The 19,282-nt window shown below is 43.2% G+C and overlaps 1 protein-coding gene across 2 annotated transcripts in view; it reads right to left on the bottom strand.

Moving 5' to 3' along the window:
• Positions 1-18,001, bottom strand: part of LOC128977217 (cytochrome b5 reductase 4) — a 42,961-nt gene extending 24,960 nt beyond the window's left edge. The window contains exons 1-6 of one of the 2 annotated variants that reach the window (XM_054394712.1): positions 17,927-18,001; positions 15,606-15,759; positions 12,989-13,089; positions 10,954-11,038; positions 7,933-7,974; positions 824-878 (exon numbers count right to left, since the gene is read on the bottom strand). In XM_054394712.1, the coding sequence (XP_054250687.1) occupies positions 824-878; positions 7,933-7,974; positions 10,954-11,038; positions 12,989-13,089; positions 15,606-15,759; positions 17,927-18,001 (512 nt within the window). The remainder of the gene's footprint in view (positions 1-823; positions 879-7,932; positions 7,975-10,953; positions 11,039-12,988; positions 13,090-15,605; positions 15,760-17,926) is intronic. The other variant, XM_054394720.1, reaches the window with a different exon arrangement.
• Positions 18,002-19,282: the final 1,281 nt, after the last annotated feature.

The raw sequence follows: 19,282 nt of genomic DNA, 5'->3' as shown, positions 1-19,282 counted from the left end.
CTTACACTTGCCAAGAAGTAACCCACCCACCCAGCCCCAGAACAGCTGTTCCTTTCCCTACCCTTTTTTCTGGAGAGCATAAATCTGACAACCTCATACCTAGCTCTCCACCTTACACATCTATAGTTCTCCCTTGACTTCCACCTGGGTTGCAATCTCAGCCAGTGAAAGTCAGCTCTTTCCCTACAGCAAAATTTACCCCCTGTATCTACATTACCACTGTCCTCTACCTGACTGCATGTAACTGGCCCAGAGATGCCACATTCACAGGGATGTTGATGCAAAGTGAGAAACTGAACCTTAGCAACTCAAGGCACTGCAGAGGAGAAGGGCAGATCAGTGACAACAGCAGACATATCACAGTGAGGGTTTAGGGCCTGCTTTGCATACTGTAGAAACCTGAATACAGTTACCACATCTTAATATATTCCAGTCTGAAATTAAGTACTTTCCCAAGGCACACCAGGTTTTATATATGGATAAATTAACTAAAAATCAAAGAAGTAATCAGCCCATCTGGAATCACTTTGCAGGATTTTTCTCAAGAGGCAAGGCTGAGAATATAAGCTATGTATTTGTCTATGATGCAAGGCAGTGCAAGTTAGAAACACACAGAGGAAGCCAAGAACTTTGCAGCAAGATGTTTATTTAAAACTGAGCTTCAGCTTTCCCACATTGTAAGAGGATGGCAATGATATGTACTCAATTCAGGTGAAACATCAAGAACTAACCATGGAAAAAGTTGTCTGCATTTACTAAGAACTGCACAGAATTATTAAACTGAATGTTCACCAGACATTGAATAAGAAATTAAGGCTTTTACCTTGGAGTTAAATCTTTAGCAGAAGCACCCAGAGCTTTCTTCTCAGGGAGCATACCTACGAAGAGCAGAGTGATAAAAACATTTGCTGCGGTGCTCATGTAATAGAAATCATGAACAGAAGTGCCTTTTTTTTTTTTTAATTCAATGTTCTAAATACCCCTCCCACAACATTTAGTGGCTTTATTACCACAGCCAGCCAGAAGTACCCCTGTGCTTTTTTTGTTTGTTTGTTTTATTATGCCTTTATTCAGTGCTTCCTCTTGGAGAGCAGGCTCCTAGAACATGAAGTTCTACTTCAGAAATTAAGATTTCTGTGTATCACTGAATCTGTGCATGCAGTCCTGCTGGTACATGCAGCTTGGTCTCAGTTTGAGCTGTTACTAGCTTGTCCTTTCTGTATTCTGCTATAGCAAAGCACAGGGAAAAAGGTTATCTGAATTAATTTCCTTCAAGCGAACTATTTGTTTATACAATTCAGATGAACAAATTCAATTTGGGATGTCTGGTCTAATCTAATTCACAAGTAAAAATTTCACATCAGTCAGTTAAGCAAAGACATCAGCCTTAATCTCTCTACTTTGCACTTTGCTAGGAATTTTTACAGAATTCAGCTACTCACTTGACATATTAAAAAACATGAAGCAACCTGAAGAGGCCTTTCAAGGGAGGCAAGATAGAGACAGGCTTTGAAAAATGTCAACTACAGTCATCTACGGCTCAAAAGAAACCAGCAAAAACTTGGGCAGAGATGACAGATAAAAGGAACTGCAATCCCTCATCAGTTTTAACACAAGGAGGTTACATAGAATCATGCTGAAGGAAGCTGCACAGACAAACACAGCATGATTTGTAACATCACATGAAGTTTTTCCTGGACAACGGTTAGGCAGAGGTCTAAGATAAACAGCTGGTTAAGTGCTGGTTGCAAGCCCATCTAAAGGCAAATTCTGCAAACCTGTAATAACCCCCGAGTTCTCAGTTACCTAGATGAGTAGCTTCTAAATGCCAGGGATGGTTGTAGTTTGACCTCAAGCTTCCACACAGTAACTGAGTGGCTCCACCATGTGGAAAGAGATAAGAACAAAGAGAGCCAACTCTGGTCTAATCCCATCAGTCAGAACGGTTTGATCATCCAGATGGGGGAATTAAAAGCAATTAAAACTCATTTGAATTACTTCTTCTTTGATCCTTAATTACTCCTAGGTACACACCATCTGCAGCTGCCAAGGAAACTAAATGGTAGAGCAGTTAGATCACTGTGAAAGAAAACCAATCACCTAATAATAAAAGCCTACTCAAAGGATAAGCCTTTCTGGAGGAAGAGATATGCTTAGGTTGACCTCAGTGGATAAGAGACTTTCATCCTTCTCCTTCCCCTCTACTATGCCCTGGTGAGGCCACATTGGAATATTGTGTCCAGTTCTGGGCCCCTCAGTTCAGGAAGCACCTCAGGGAACTGCTTGAAAGAGTCCAGTGCAGAGCCACAAAAATGACAAAGGGAGCGGAACATCTTCCTTATGAGGAGAGACCTCATTCATGCTTATAAATACGTAAAGGGTGAGTGCCAAGAGGATGGAGCCAGGCTCTGCTTGGTGATGCCCAATGACAGGACAAGGGGCAATGGGTGGAAGTTGAGGCATAGGAAGTTCCATGGAAACAGGAGGAAAAAAATTTCCACTGTGAGGGTGATGGAACACTGGAAGAGGCTGCCCAGGGAAGTTGTGGAGTCTCCCTCTCTAGAGATATTGAAGACCCACCTGGATGCCTTCTGGTGTGATCTGGTCTAGGTGATCCTGCTCTGGCAGGGGGGTTGGACTGGATGATCTTTGGAGGTCCCTTCCAGCCCCTAACATTCTATGATGGTCATACACACTTGCTTTTGCAGATCAACAGAAATGTAAGAACATACAAAAGAAAAGACAGTGCCCAGGCAAATCAAGTTATTTATGAATTACTCTGAAATACTCTTTAAGATTCTGAAAATAAGGTGAGATGTGAAAACAAAAGGCCACATTGCAATAAAGTGACAATGATTCAAGTGATCAGTGAAGCGATTTAGGGAAGTGCTCTATGGGGTCATGGTGGTTATAAACAAAGAAAAGCTAGTGGTGAAGCCAAAGGCTGATGGCCACTATGGAGTTCAGGTACTTAAGGTGTCCAGGCACTTAGAAGGGAAGGTGGTTATCAGGAGTAGCCAGCATGGATTTACCAAGGGGAAATCATGTTTGACTAATTTGATAGCATTCTATGATACCATAACTGAATGGGTAGATTCAGGGAGAGCAGTGGATGTAGCCTACCTTGACCTTAGCAACGCCTCTGACACCGTCTTCCATGACATCCTAGGGAGCAAGCTCAGGAAGTGTGGGATGGAAGAGCAGACAGTGAGGTGGATTAGGAACTGGTTACATGACAGAGTCCAAAGAGTGGTGATCAATGGTGCCAGGTGCAGCTGGAGAGCTGTAACTACTGGAGTCCCCCAGGGATCAGTGCTGGGTCCGGTGTTACATCTTCATCAGTGACACTGATGAGGGGACAGAGTGTCTGCTCAGCAAATTTGCTGATGACACCAAACTGGGAGGCTTGGCTGGTACAGCTGAAGGCTGTGAGGCCATTCAGCGAGACCTGGACTGAGTGACAGCTGGGCAGAGAGGAACCAAATGAGGTTCAACAAGGACAAGTGCAGAGTCCTGCATCTGAGGAGGAATAATAAAAGGCAGCAGTACAGGTTGGGAGGTGATCTGCTGGAGAGCAGCCCCATGGAGAGACCTAGGAGTCCTGGTGGATAACAAGTTATCCATGGGTCAGCAATGTGCCCTTGTGGCCAAGAAGGCCAAGGGGATCCTGGGGTGTATTAAGAGGAGTGTGTCCAGCAGATTGAGGGAGGTTCTCCTCCCCTTCTACTCTGCCCTGGTGAGACCTCACCTTGAGTACTGCATTCAGTTTTGGGCTCTCCAGTTTAAGAGGGACAGGGACCTGCTGGAGAGGGTCCAACAGAGGGCTATGAGAATGATTAGGCGACTGGAGCATTGCCTTATGAGGAAAGGCTGAGGGATTTGGGGCTTTTTAGTCTGGAAGAGAAGACTGAGAGGGGATTTAATAAACATTTATAAATATTTGAGGGCTGGGTGTCAGGAGGGAGGGGACAGGCTCTGCTCACTTGCACCCTGTGATAGGACAAGGGGCAATGGATATCAGCTACAGCACAGGAGGTTCCACCTCAACAGGAGGAGGAACTTCTTCAGTGCTCTGTGAGGGTCACAGAGGCTGCCCAGAGAGGTTGTGGAGTCTCCTTCTCTGGAGACTTTTAAGACCCATCTGGATGTGTTCCTCTGTGAACTGAGCTACATTGTATGGTCCTGCTCTGGCAGGGGGGTTGGACTCGATGATCTCTTTGGGTCCCTTCCAACCCCTGACATCCTGTGATCCTGTGAATGGCAGAATGAATTACAACTCTGAATCTCAGGAAAGCTTTGCAGAATCCCAAGGTGTGATAGCAAGGCTAATGACAGAGTTTCTCACACAGCCTTGCAGCTACATTGGAAAGAGCTAGGATTGATAGCTCGATTGCAGCCTGGGTAGAAAATCAGTAGGACTGCCAGACACAGTAGGTGTGATCAGCAGTACAAAGTCCAACTGTGGACAGTTACAGATGGTATAGGGAACAGCGAATGCCAATACTCTTTGACACCATCACTTGCAATCTGAAGGGCACATGCTGTCATGCTGTCACAAAGTACATGGGAAGCAACTGAAACACACAAGGTTATGGCTACCTTCAATGGGACCCAGCAAGGCTGAAGAAACGGGCTGACAAAAGTTATATGAAGCTCAAAAGCAAATGTAAAATCTTTCACCTGGGTTACCAAAAAAAAAAAAAGTAATCTGATATAACAAAAACAAGTGGGAAGCCTGACTGGATAGAAAGGAGCTTTGGAGAAAAACCTTCCAGGGACTTAGCAGGAAAGGCAAACTTGGGCAGATGCTGCATCCTTGTGGTGGTGAAAGCCAGCTTTATCCTCAGCAAGAGGAAGCAATTCTTCCCCTCTGTTCGGCATTTCTGAGACCGTATCCAGAGTACCATGTCCAGATCTGGCTCCCCAGAGCAGGACAGACATTAATACATCAGATCAACTCCAGAGAAAGGCCACCAAAACGGTCAGCTCCAGGAGCACAGCATATATGAGAGGAAGCTGAGGGAACTGTGTTTGCACAGCCTAAAGGGGAAAGGCAACAGGAGTCTTCAACTACCTAAAGAGAAGGTGGGAAAGAAGCAAGTATAGAGAAGGAAAAAGGTAAAAAATTAAAAAGGAATAAAATCCAAATTGCCACCACTCTTCACTTTCCATGAGGGTGGGGCTGCTCATGAGCAAACTGATCTACAGAAGTTCACCCTGCTTTGGGCAGCGACTGGACCAAAGAAGTTCCAGATGTTCCTTCCAATCTAAACTATTTTAGGATGCTCTGAAAGATTTCTCTAAATATTGTTTTCTTTGTTCTTAGAAGATCCAGAACAAGCTTCACCCATATTTGTAAACACAAAATATTACTATGAAAAACAGGAACGCAACATTACTTAAGCTAAAGAATTCCAGCCAGTTGAAACTCCAGCTCAAACTCTCCTCCCGTTACCCTTTTCCACATGGTAAGCTCTTTCAAGGACCACTGTGCATATACTCAACCACCACCTTGTTTTCAGGTGGTGGAAGTGTCCAAGTAACTTTTCTTTACTATTAATATTAAAAAATGTATCATTGTCATAGTTTGGATGAAAGAAATTCAGTTAGCTGAAAAGTGCAAGGCTGAAAAGATTTTTTTTTAAAATACACCTATGATACATACTTGTTCTCCAATACAAGGCATGCTTCAGGAAAGGAAGTATTTGGAAATGTTGATGTCTTTGGTTTGAAACTCAAGTATGAACAGATGTTTAAGAGCACATTAGGCTACACCCACACTGGTTTTTATCACTAGCAATGTACTCTGAGTATCTCAGCTTTGATTGCCCCTAACTTTCTCTGCAACCAATGATGACAAAACCCAAGGATATATTTTACTGGATTATCTAAGCATTTCTTCCCAATATCTAATGTAAATATAGCCTCTTTCAGTTTAAAACAATGATCCCTTGTCCTGTCACTACACTCCTTGATAAAGAGCCCCTCCCCACCTTTCCTGTGTACTCCCTTTGAGTACTGGAAATGGATAGATTCAGATTGGATGTTAGAAAGAAATTCTTCCCCCTGAGGGTGGTGAGACACTGGAACAGGTTGCCCAGGGAGGTGGCAGAAGCCTCATCTCTGGAGGTTTTGAAGGCCAGGCTGGATGTGGCTCTGGGCAATCTGATGTAGTGGAAGGTGTCCCTGCCCATGGCAGGGAGGTTGGAACTGGATGATCCTTGAGGTCCCTTCCAACTCTAACAATTCTGATTCTAAGGTCTCTATAAGGTCTCCTCAAAGCCTTCTCTTCTCTAGGTTGAGCAACCCCAACTCTCTCACTGTGTCCTAACAGCGGAGGTGCTCCAGCCTTCCGATTATCTTTTTGGCCCTTCTCTGGACCCACACAAGCAGGTTCATGTCTTTCCTTTGCTGAGAACTCCAGAACCGTACACCAGGTGGAGTCTCACCAGGGCAGAGTAAGGGGCAGGATCACCTCCCTCGACCTCTTGGTCACATTTCTTTTGACAAGGCCCAAGATGCAATTTGCTTTCTGGGCTGTGAATGCACATTGCTGGTTCATATGCAGTTTTTCCATTCACTAACACTTCCAGGCTCTCCTCCTCAGGACTGCTCTCAATCCACTCATTGCCCAGCCTATAATTGTGCTTGCGATTGCCTCAACCCAAGTGCAGGACCTTGCACTTGGCTTTGCTGAACTTCATAATGTTTGCATGGGCCCACTTCTCAAGCCTGTCAAGGTCCCTCAGGATGGTTCCCTTCCCTCCAGCATGTCAACCACACCACACAGCTTGGTGTCAGCAAACCTGCTGAGGGTGCATTCAATCCCACTGTCCATGTTGCTGACAAAGATGGTACACAGCACTGGACCCAGTACTAACCTCTGAGGAATGCCACTTGTCACTGCTCTTTACTTGGACATTCACCAGAGAAACCTGGAACAAATTACCTTCCTCTCAGTGTGCCTGGACTTGCTGGGAACTTCTCTGGCTTCACCTTAAGATTCATCTATGTTTCTGCTTCTCCTGCCTCTCCAAAATTTGACTGCTCCAGACTCCTTGTCCAAAGTTTCAGCCTGGACTTTTCCATAACCAATTTGCACCTGTCATCTTTCATGCCAATACACCAGTTTGAGTTCAAATTGTATTATTTCCCTTCACAGATGGTCATCTTATTTGCTCCAACAAGACACTTCTAGCACACTTCATTTGAATGAGCCTCAGAAGCCATACTCTTTCAGGAAACCTCTTATACTAATATCACTAACCAGTCTGTAGCATTTCCCTAAAAGCATCAAAATCACATGCATAGTTCTTGGATCACGAGCTACCAAAGCTACCTCCAGTACTCCAGGAAAGGCTCAGTGAAGGCTTGAATGATTCTCTAGTACATTTACAGGACCTTATTTGCTTCTCTTAGAGCCATGCCAATTGTCAGCCCAGTCATTCTCAGTTACATCTCAGGCAGTTCAGTGATCAGCTAATTCACCTGCATTTCAACTTATTTCCCAGTGGAGACCTTCCAGTTCTGAATAGAGACTTACTAATTCTAAGTATTCCCCAAGATTCTGTCTTGTCTCTGCTACTGCAGCCCCATGGTCAACTAGCTTTTCTGAGACAGGATCAGAAAACCTGGCAATTTTGTAGAGATAGACTTAACAGCACACAGAAATTTGTCACCTATCCTGCCTGACTCAAGCAGAAAGTTTGTCCATCTCATACCTGCCTTATCTATCCTACTCTACTTTTAAACATTAAATTCACAATACCTGTTCAGGATTTTGCCTTCTCTAATTTGCACAAATAATTAATGCCTCAACACCAGATTCAAATACAAAGACAGACAGAAGTGTCACAAAAACCCCACTGCTCCTTTGAGAATATTCAATAAGTTCAAGATTCAACTCCCCCTTCACTGCAGGTTAATACTTACCATTAAGTCGTTTCTTCTCTTCAGAAAGAGCAGAAGAAATCTCTACAAGCATAAGAAAAAACAATAAGCATGATGGTAAGATCATCTCAGGATGTCAGAGGGTGGAAGGGACCTCCAAAGATCATTGAGTCCGAGCCCCCTGACAGCACAGGACCACACAATCTAGCTCAGGTCACAGAGGAACACATCCAGGTGGGCCTTGAAAGTCTCCAGAGAAGGAGACTCCACCACCTCTCTGGGCAGCCTGTTCCAATGCTCTGTCACCCTCACAGTAAAGAAGTTCCTCCTCCTGTTGAGGTGGAACCTCCTGTGCTGTAGTTTATATCCATTATCCCTTGTCCTATCACAGGGTACAAGTGAGCAGAACCTGTCCCCTCCCTCCTGACACCCAGCCCTCAGATATTTAGAAACATTTATTAAATCCCCTCTCAGTCTTCTCTTTTCCAGACTAAATAGCCCCAGGTCCCTCAGCCTCTTCCTCATAAGGCAGTGCTCCAGTCCCCTCATCATCCTCATAGCCCTCTGCTGGACCCTCTCCAACAGGTCCCTGTCCCTCCTAAACTGTCCCACCAGCTATGCAGTAGTCAGGACACTAAGACCCCTTGCCACCAGACACTAACCACCTTGCCAGCTTCCCAAACAGGATGACTCAGAAACTGGAGATCAGTGGAGACAAATTCCTCCCAAGTGTTGCAGCCGTGGCACACCAATAGCCACTGAACCCCCTCAGGTGCCCCTGAAGAAGAGATTTGCTGTTCTTAGTGAACCTAGAGAAATTTTCCTAAGAGGCTAAGCAAGGAACAGAGATAAGTTTATTTCATTTCTGCAAATTTCTATATAGTTTAGGAACACAGAGTGTTCTCTCTCCTTTCTGCTGCTCATTTACCTGTTTCTTGTCTCTATTGCCTTTTATACTTTTATATTTAGTCTACTTTTGTAAATATAACTTCATTGTGCTTCCAAGTTCTGAGTTAGTGTGGTAAATTTACTCTGGGGGGGGGGGTAAATTTCCAATTTGTTGGGGTGCAAATCCAACCCACAGCAGCACTAAGCAAGTAAGCAGTGCACATTCTCACAAGCTGAAGAGCTGCAAGAGATGGTTGGATCTGCGAACTAAAGGACACTACACAATGGGAGAAAAATTGCTGCAGCCATTAATTCTTTCATGATTTCACTGCAGTTTTGCTGAGGGTCAGTCTGTCCCTGTAAGGGCAGACTGAGAGTTGGGGCTATTCAGTCTGGAAAAGAGAAGGCTTCAAGGAGACCTTATTGTGGCCTTCCAATATCTGAAGGGGGCCTACAAGAAAGCTGGGGAGGGACCTTTTATGGTAGTGATCAGGTAGTGATAGGACTAGGGGGGAATGGAGCAAAAATACAAATGGGTAGATTCAGATTTTTTGTTAGAAAGAAATTCTTCCCCATGAGGGTGGTGAGACACTGGAACAGGTTGCCCAAGGAGGTTTTGAAGGCCAGGCTGGATGTGGCTCTGAGCAACCTGATCTAGTGGGAGGCATCCCTACCCATGGTGGGGGGTTGGAACTGGATATTCTTGAGATCTCTTCCAATCCTAGCAATTCTGTGATTCAGTAACAAGCATTTGCTTCCCAGGTATAGAAAATTTTGGCTGTGGCTTACAAACTGAAGCAAATACTGAAGTAGTCTCTGGAAGCCATCACTGCCATTTTAAGACAATATACTACAGCTCTTGCTGTCCTAGCTTAAAAGGGCTGTTGTATCAGCAATATTTTGCCCAAATAAATTCAAATTAAAGGACCCAATAAAATGTTCTGGAAAGGGCAACAGTCTATAAAATGCAGTCAAATATCTCAGTATATATGCAGCTTGCCAGAACTTTGTCTGGTGCCAAAATTACCAGATTTAAAATACTGACTTTTATTTCAAGATGAAAGAACTGCCTAAAACAGTTTGTTCCCTGGGGTCAGAAGAAGGAAGAAAGATCTAGGGGACAAAATACATATATATTTTCTACCCTAGATTTATGTATATATATTTTTATATGCATAATAAATAAATACATATTTATATATATGCACATGACAAGCATCTGTTTTCTGATGACTAAAAACAAAAGGGAAAATGTGCACTACATTACTTACAAAACCATACATAAAAGAGTTTCATCTTCAGGTATCTGCTGCAAAAAGACTGAATACAGCACAGAATTAACGAGGTTGGAAAAGACCTCATAGATCATCAAGTCCAACCTATCACCCTACACCATCTAATCAACTGAACCATGGCACCAAGTGCCTCACCTAGCCTGTTTTTAAACACTTCCAGGGACGGTGACTCCACCACCTCCCTGGGCAGCCCATTCCAATGGCCAATCTCCCTTTCTGTGAAGAATTTCTTCCTCACATCTAGCCTAGAACTCCCCTGGCGCAGCTTGAGACTGTGTCCTCTGCTTCTGTCACTGGTGAGAGAGTCAGGACTATTCAGTCTGGAGAAGAGAAGGCTCCGAGGAGACCTTATTGTGGCCTTCTAGTATCTGAAGGGGGCTACAAGAAAGCTGGGGAGGGACTTTTTAGGGTGTCAGGTAGTGATAGGACTAGGGGGAATGGAATGAAACTAGAAATGGGTAGATTCAGATTGGATATTAGGAAGAAGCTCTTCACCATGAGGGTGGTGAGGTCCCTTCCAAACCTAACAATTCTATGATTCTGTGATTGTATGGGAGAAGAGACCAACCTCCACCTGGCTACAACCTCCTTTCAGGTAGTTGTAGACAGCAATGAGGTCTCCCCTGAGCCTCCTCTTCTCCAGGCTAAACACCCCCAGCTCCCTCAGCCTCTCCTCACAGGGCTGTGCTCCAGACCCCTCACCAGCTTAGCTGCCCTTCTAACACGTTCGAACACCTCAACATCTTTCTTAAATTGAAGGGCAATATCCAATAGGCTTCCTCTCTATGCAAGAATAGAGACTTTCCTCATAAATATGAGGATAATTTCCAGATAACTTTGAAATAAAGCATGACAGAAGTTTAACACTTAAAACTCTCACCTTTTGGAGCAGCAACAGGCTTGACAGTCATTCTCCCAACAAGACATTCCTTCAGCATTGATTCATAGTTGACCCAACGATGCACCTGCATCAACAAAATAAGGTTTTACAAAATTTTTAATTCTTACCATGTTGTTCTATGCACTGAAGTAGGAAACTTAATTTTGTACAGTAGCTAATGTTTTAGCAGATCATGTTTTTAAACAGTCATTATTGTGTTATTCAGTACTTACTTTTATTGCAGAGTGAATTTAATTTTTACAATGTATGCTAAACGATTAGCAAAATAAAAATCTTTTTATCTCAAGGGTCTAGGCTCTTGAGGTCTTATCTCAAGGGTAATTAGTCTTGGTTAGACACAAATGAAGGGAAAAGTGATGAAGAAAACAAATATAAAGAATAGTAGTTTAGACACACAAACACCACCTACCAATTTGGTGTATTTGTTTGTTTCTGTCTTACTATCACTTAGTCAATTTGGAAATTACCTATCTTAAATGTCAAATAATGTGAAGAAAAAGCAGTATCTTAACAGACCAGAACTAGAGAACTTGCAGAGGAAATGGATGTCAGAAAAGACAATTTTGATAGGGCATCCAGGATAACATCACAAGAAGAGAAAAGGAAACAAAGTGCTGTATGACAAATTTGAATGGTATGTAGAGATTTAAAAGTAAGAACTTTAAACTGGACAAACTAAGAAGACACAATAAAGAATCTCATCCACAAGTTGTAGTTTCCTCATATACAATTAACAGATAGAAATGGAGGATTTTGAGTGACAGTTAATTTTTCCAGAAATTTGAGAAACACTGGTAATCTACCAAACTTTGAAAGAGAGCAGTTTCTGACAGACAGAGAATGCTAAAGCAGTGAGAACTAAATGAGACATGCTTCCATAAACAAAAAATGTGAACAACCTATTTTAAGGATCTGAACACTGCTTTGCACTCCCATGACAAAACTTAAAAAAAAAAAAAAAATCTCCAGTATGTATCTGAACTTAGTAAAAACTTGAGGAACTTCCTTAAATGGCCTTGATGTCAAGACTCCAGTTTCCAAGTCCATCATACAATACTTGACAATGACCCAGCTACAGAATTTCAGTCTACAGTTTGACACTGGATGAGCTTCTAGGAGAGAAACTCCAAATTTCTTGAAATCAGAGAATTGTGCCTGAATGCAGCAGCTCATTTGTGAAAGCACTAACCAAAGGTAAACTTAAGAAAAGTAAAACGTCATCACTTCATTTACATTCCTTGCTAAAAATGTTTTGCAAATAAAGGCATAACATACTGTGATGCATGAACTGTATAGAGACCAAGATTTCCTTTCAGACACAAGAGATTTCCTTTCTGCTGCTTCCCAATTTCTTAGACAAACCTTGTGAGCCAAGAAGACCCAAAGAAGTAAGTTTCTAAAAAATACCAACTCTAGGAATCATCTTTTGCAGCACCAGGTTTGCAATAGATGCCTTACACCAAGTACATTCATTCAGCAGACCCTTTGTTTTCTGAGTCTTTTCAAAACATTTACAGAAGCAGTAAAGAAAGAGACCACTTATCTTCTGATTTGCTCACAGTCAGTTAAGGGCAGTCCCAGCATTATTTCTTAGTACTCTGTTCACCGTTCAGTGGCCAAGCTAATAGACAAAAGAATACTACAAGGATTTTTCAAGAAGTTAAAAATTCTGAGAAGAAAATGCCTGTCAAATAATAGTAATTACTTGCTGTAGTAGTCTATTAAGAGCAGCATCTCAAGCTGTTGAGATAGCATAGCTTTATTGCTATGCCTGCTAAAGAAACCCCACCTAATAACATGGTCAGATTGAAGCATCATTCCAACAACAAAAAGTCACATTTTCTTTCAGCACATCTAAGTGCCATTCTCAGCAGTAACCCACTGCCTTTCCCTAAGACATAAAAGAGTTCAAATCACTGTTTCCACTGGAATGACCCTAAAAACCAACCAAAATTCATGCGTTTTTCAGAACACTTTTTGGTGACAATTGTCATTTGCTGCTGTTTGTTCTCACCTGATCAAAGAGATCTGTACCATCCGTTCCTGCTGCTTTCATCAGTTCATCCTCACCACCAGGATGATATTCCATGTATGGTGTGACATTATATACAAATCCTGCAGAAAATGGAACACCAAAAACCTCAGCAGTGTTTCTACAGCTGCTACAACCACTCCTACCAGCCAAAAGCCTAGCACACATTAAACACTGAAATGGCAAGCAGCAGACGCTATCACAACAAACAGTAGGACTTTCCAAACCCAGAAACAGAAGTTACAAAATTGTATAGAGCACAAAACATAACTTATTTCATAGAGAGGCCAATCCTGCAATGCTTTGCCACTTGCCCAGTGAACATCTGGAGAAACCTGGAAGGTTAAGACTTTAACAAAATAAACCCAGGAAGTTGAACATGATGTGCCCTAGCTAGGAGGTAAAAGAACCAGAGGTTGATTTAAACAGAGACATAAAATGAAGCCACTCAGTGCACAGAACTGTTTTCGCTCTCCTTTCCTATTAAGTTACCCCTGAAGTGCTGCCAGAGTTGCTTCCTTACCACCCATCACCTATGGAATAAAAAAGCCTATGGAAATGAATTGTTTCCCATAGGGAAAAAGTGGTATCCACAGCAACTAAACTTCCATTCTTCAGATTCAGTGGTACGAAAAAACTTAATATAGTCTATGCTCATTAAAGGCTTACAACTCTGGTATCAAATTTGTCCCAGTAAAAGGACTCAGTATTCTTTCTCCACAAATACTATCCTTAGTATTTCCAGGGAGATAAAACAATGCTTCTTCATAGGTCTGAAATGCTGAAGGCTAATTATTGTTGCTATGCAACCAGCGTAACTAGCACCTGAAGAATGCAGCCATAAACATATATAACTACAGACATTTTGCTGTTAACAGGACTACTGCAGGCCTGTCTAGCAGAATTTTGGAAGATACAGAACAATATTTGAAGACACAACACTATCAAAACAGGAAGCTACCAGAAGGAGAACTGTGCCACTGCTTTCCTAACAAACACATTAAGAGGCACACATTAATTACTTCAGAAGCAAGCAGGCATTCAGCACTGGGCAAGGGGGAAACATACTTGGGACAATCCTAGATGGTAAGAATAACCATTCCAGATTACAAAAGGAAGGATTCTTGCATATTTTAGTGACCTGATCTTCGGAAGGATGTATTAACTATGCCATCTTGTGTGCAGCACTGATTACTGCATGCAATAAGATGTTAGCATCTATATAGTTAATAAGCACTTCTCACTTGTTCAATTTACCATTTAACTTGCAGGGACAAAAGAAATGCCATTTATACACCCTTCACTCTATTTCTTAACTCTCTGATATTCCACTTCTGTATAAATTTGTGCCTTTCTTCGATGATCATCCTACTGGGTTTTTGAACAAATTTAGATCCTGTTTCCCTTCACATTCCTCTCATCAATTTCTCCTCTTTCTTCCAGAGACCCAGTCTAACGACCAATGCAGAAACCTCATTCAGCTATACCACAATGGTATTGTTTTACTACCTGTCCACCTACCAGATCTACAGGTAATCTACCAAGATTCTCAGTTATGAGGGCTTTTTTTCACTAGAAGTCTGAGAACAAAGAAAAGGAAGAGATGGGGGAAAAAAAGATACAGAAACAGAATGGCAGATTTCTTGTAAAAAAAAGCTTCAGAGATGGAGTCAAAGAAGATAAGACATTGAAAAGAAAACAGAAGCCTTCAAAAGCAGTGATTCTGAAGCAGAAGTCCCTTTTTGAGGAAAAAAAAAAAAAACAGGCCTCCACAGTAAATAAGCTCTCTTTAGCTCTTCTCCCACCACAGTTTTGCTAGTATGGGCAAAAGCAGCACACAAAAAATTAATCAATCCTTTTATCTTGCTCAAAAGCCAGTACTGAACAATATTTCACCCATACTTTTAACCCCTTTAGCACCCAACAAAAACAAAGTTGCCTTCATGAAGAAATTCTTAACTTTCTTTTGCTGGAGTGGAGTAATGACATGGAGTCAGATATCAGTGCTGCTCCATATCAGTTCAGTCACTACTAAATGAACCACTCCTCCTAGAGTAATGTCACATTAGCTACTCTGACCTTCTTAACCTATCTTCATAGAAGTGCTGTTATCTCATGACAAATTTAAGGCAGTATCACTGTACTTTAGCCTCTGAATTTCAACTGGATTCAACTGGAGAGTAAACATTTTACTCCTCCTGTACGACAACTAGGAACTTCAGCACTGAAAATACTCTTCTAGGCATGGCTATTGCTCCAAACCACTTAACACCGCTAACTTACAATACTTTCAACTTCTGAGATACAATCTTGTGGTTTGTTTATATACGCTCATATAAAAGTACAAAATATGCCCACTTGGAAGACTTCGTAAGAAAAGCATGAAAGTAAAGAAAATCTTTGTGGCACAAAATCTCTAACTCAAACAGAGTTGCATCCAATTATGTCAGATTACACCTCGCTAAACACAGAAGGTGCATAGTTTGTTTTGAGGTGCAGCTTTTGTTGTTGCTGTTTGTTTGGGGTTTTTGCTGCTTCTTTAAGTTCAGAAGAGAGAAGTTAGGCAAAAAAATGTAGAAGCAACATCACAGCAACTAACCTCTTATACATATCCAGCAGTCCTCCTTTTTGTTGTGTTTAGCAAGCTCATCTTCTGTCACTTCAATTAGCCTCCCTTTCAAACCAGTCAAGTCCTTCCCACTTTTAGTTAGTTGAATCCAATCCATAAGACTCCTTCCTGGTTTCAAAGGTACCTGAAAAATAACAAATGTACAAACGTTATTAAACTCTAAAAGAACAAGTAGCTGTTCAATATACTTTTTTTAAGCTTTCTAGGAAGAGTCAGGCAAAAGTGATTCGCTCATTTCCTCTAAATAAGGGCAACAAATGAGAAGAAACAGGAAATTACACAATCCATATTCTTTACTGATATTTGGGAGTCCTAGTCAGCCATTAGGCTGCTTAGGGGAACATCTTATCTAGTAACACAGACAAGGGAATTATTGAGCATCAGCAAATATTCAGAGAGCTGCAGATATCAAGTCCTCCTGTGCTGTTAAAGTTTATATCAGCACCGTTTGAGTTATGGCATGGAATCCTACGAGCAACAAAGAAGAGAAATTTGGAAGATCATGGCCAGGTAGGACAAGGTAGGGAAGCTCACCTTCACTGTCATTCACAAAAACTTTCTAAAGCCCTACAACAAGTGGAAATCTCACCCAGCAAAAGATAAGACTTAAGACTTTTAATTTATCGTAGTCTGCCCAGAAAGACAAAGTAAGATCTTCAGGGTGTCTAGCACTGTTGTCGAACGCGAGGGAGACGAGCGGTAATCAATATGATTTGCTGGTGAACGTGAGGGAAGACGAGCGGCAATCAATGTGATTGATAAGCAAGCTTCAACTTTATTGTTCGAATACACAGCTTATATAACATCTTCAGCTAAATATGCACAAATGTCACTATTCTATTGGTGCAACTCAGGTGAATATGCACAAGTGTCATCATTCGATAGGTTTTTGGTAAGAAGCTACATTATAATATCCAGCCCACTTGCGGTTAAGTCTACGTGCCATTTCACAGGCTTCTTTCTAACTATTCATTGTTTCATCCTGTAAATTAACAACACAGCTGCAAGCACAGCCACAACCACAGCCACAGCCACTTGTCACATGGTCACAAGCCATGGTGACCTTGCCATATCAGCATAAAAGCTATCTACAAACAGTAAGCAACAGAATGGAATACGGCCTACACATTTTGCTCAAATAGTTGTTCCACAGAACCATGTCCCTGGGATTCAAGCCGTTCTCCAACAAGCACCTTCCTTTTCAACAGCCCCACAGACTGGGACCTCCTTGGACCCAAACTCTAATAGCAAAGAACAGGGTAAAGGCTCGTGGTCTTACAAACCCACAACAAAATCAGCAAGGAGAAGATTAAAGAACACACAGACCCACATCACTTGAGGCTACTGTAGTTAAGACTGCTTTCCAAGTTAGGTCTGAAGACACAAAATCACAGAATCACGGAGCTGTTAAGAGTCCTCAAGGATCACCTAGTTCCAAACCCCTGTCGTGGCAGGGACACCATGCACTACGTCAGGTTGCTCAGAGACACATCCAGCCAGGCCTTAAAAACTTCCCCGGCTTCTACCACCTCCCTGGCAACCTGTTCTTTCCCTCATGGTGAAGAATTTCTTCCTAACATCCAATCGGAATCTTCCCATTTCTATTTTAGTTCCATTCCCCCTAGTCCTATCATTACCTGACACCCTAAAAAGTCCCTTCCCAGCTTTCTTGTAGGCCCTTCAGATACCGGAAGGTTACAATAAGATCTCCTCAGAGCCTTCTCCTCTCCAGACTGAATAGCCCCAACTCTGTCTTCATACGAGAGGCGATCATCCTCCTGGCCCTTCTCTGGACACGTTCCAACATGTCCAGATATTTCTTGTAATAGGGGCTCCAGAACTGGACGCAGCCCCCAAAACTACTCCAAAGATGAGGACCCAGCACGTACTGCACACAGTAATTTCAAGCTGAACTTGTCCGTCTCTGCACAGAAGCAACTCCGAGAAAGCCTGGGAAAGCAGAGCAAGAGCGTTATCACCACTACCCTCTCGAACGAGAGGTACGCGGAGCCAGACCCTCACCCGGGGGCCCGGCTACAGCAGCCGCGTCCCCTCGGCAGCAACCCTCCACCAGCCGCAACCAGAGGCCGACCAGCAAGCCACGACAGCTCCCGTAGAGGGCCAGGGCCACGCAGCTGGCCGAAACCAAACGCGGAAAACGCTGACCCAATCGGGCCAATATCTCGGCCCTCACCCGCGCCGATCTCCGGCAGCTCCGCAGGCCCCAGGGCAGCGGCGCCGGGGAAAACCCCTGCACCGGCTGCGGGTGACTCTCCCCATCCCCTCCCTACCTTGGCACGGCCGCTCGCAGCCACTCGCTGCTGGGAGCTGGGCGCAGGGAAGGCCTGCGGAGGAACGTTCAGCATCCTGCCGGGCCAGGCCGCGGCCTGCGCCCCAGCGGGCGGGCGTGGGGATGCGCTCTGGCACAGGGCGCAGGCGCGGCGGCGACGGGCGGATCCCACGGCCGGGCGGGGTTTAGGCCTAGCGCTGCCGGCCTGGACGGTTCCTCAGTGTCGGGGTTTCAGTGGAAACGGACTGGGCTCGTGAGGTCCTGTTGCAGGACGGAGCAACGCGGGCGGGCGTTGAAGAGAGAACTCCGGGTACTGCGTCCGCCGCCTTATCTGCCCTGGGGAGTTGGGCTCCTGCTGCGCTTGGTTTTACGTCCAGGTCTCCCCTCACAGGGCATGGTGCTGGAGCCTGAAGGGTATAAGTGGCACTACCGACGCTCCAAAGGTGAGAACTGCTATGTGGGAGGACCCGTCCTTCCTGCCGAGCTGTGTCAGGCCCGCTGGGAGCAGATGTGACAGGGCAAGTATTCCAGGGATGCTATGACACACTGAGCCGGCCCAGCCTGCAGCAACACACACATGCAAGCACTCACATAAGATGTACCTGACAAAGGCACCAATATGTGAATTAAATTTGAATTTTAGGCCTTTTTGTTTGTTCATTCTGTTAGGGGCATTGGCCTCTGTGATCATTGCTACTAAACTTTGTTTTCTGTATCAAAACCAAACTCACAATCAAAATAATTCACACTGGATCTTTTCCTTATTTTGTGATACCCACTTAACAACTGATAAGTTTCATGCTGTGTTTGTGTAACAACACACCTCATTAACATGAGATAGCATGAGCAATTTAAGGAGCCCCCCCCCCGCCCCCCTTATTTGAAAGGCAAAACTGGAGTAGAAATTGGACTCTTCCTTCCAAGGGGGAAACAGCTTTACTATTTTTTCCATGTCTGAAACTCCAGTTGTAATAGCAGGCACAACACTGGAATACTTCCTCCAATGACTCCTTGACAGTCTTTCACATGAAGTCTAAATCATAATAAAGTTTTCCTTGTGTCTTCAAAAGGAGAAAGTGACTTTTAAGCAACGCATCTGTTCCATGCTTCTAAAATTGACATCCGAATTACTGTTTACAAAATATAGGACCTCAGAGTAAAAAAAAAAAAAAAACAAAACCTCCTTTGCCTAAACCAGGACAAGAACAGATGAAAAAAGTGTCAGATAAAATTACAAGACATTTCAGTTTTATTAAGAATAACTTACATACAAATAAATTATCTTTAAAAATACTATAATACATTTTTATATTAAGTTTAAATTAAGTCTTTGAAGTTGCATTGGCCTTTCTTGCAA

Source organism: Indicator indicator, chromosome 2 (assembly GCF_027791375.1).
Source record: "Indicator indicator isolate 239-I01 chromosome 2, UM_Iind_1.1, whole genome shotgun sequence".
Lineage (NCBI taxonomy): Eukaryota > Metazoa > Chordata > Aves > Piciformes > Indicatoridae > Indicator > Indicator indicator.
Note: the sequence above shows the minus strand (reverse complement) of the source record. Positions and strands in the feature narration are given on the sequence as shown.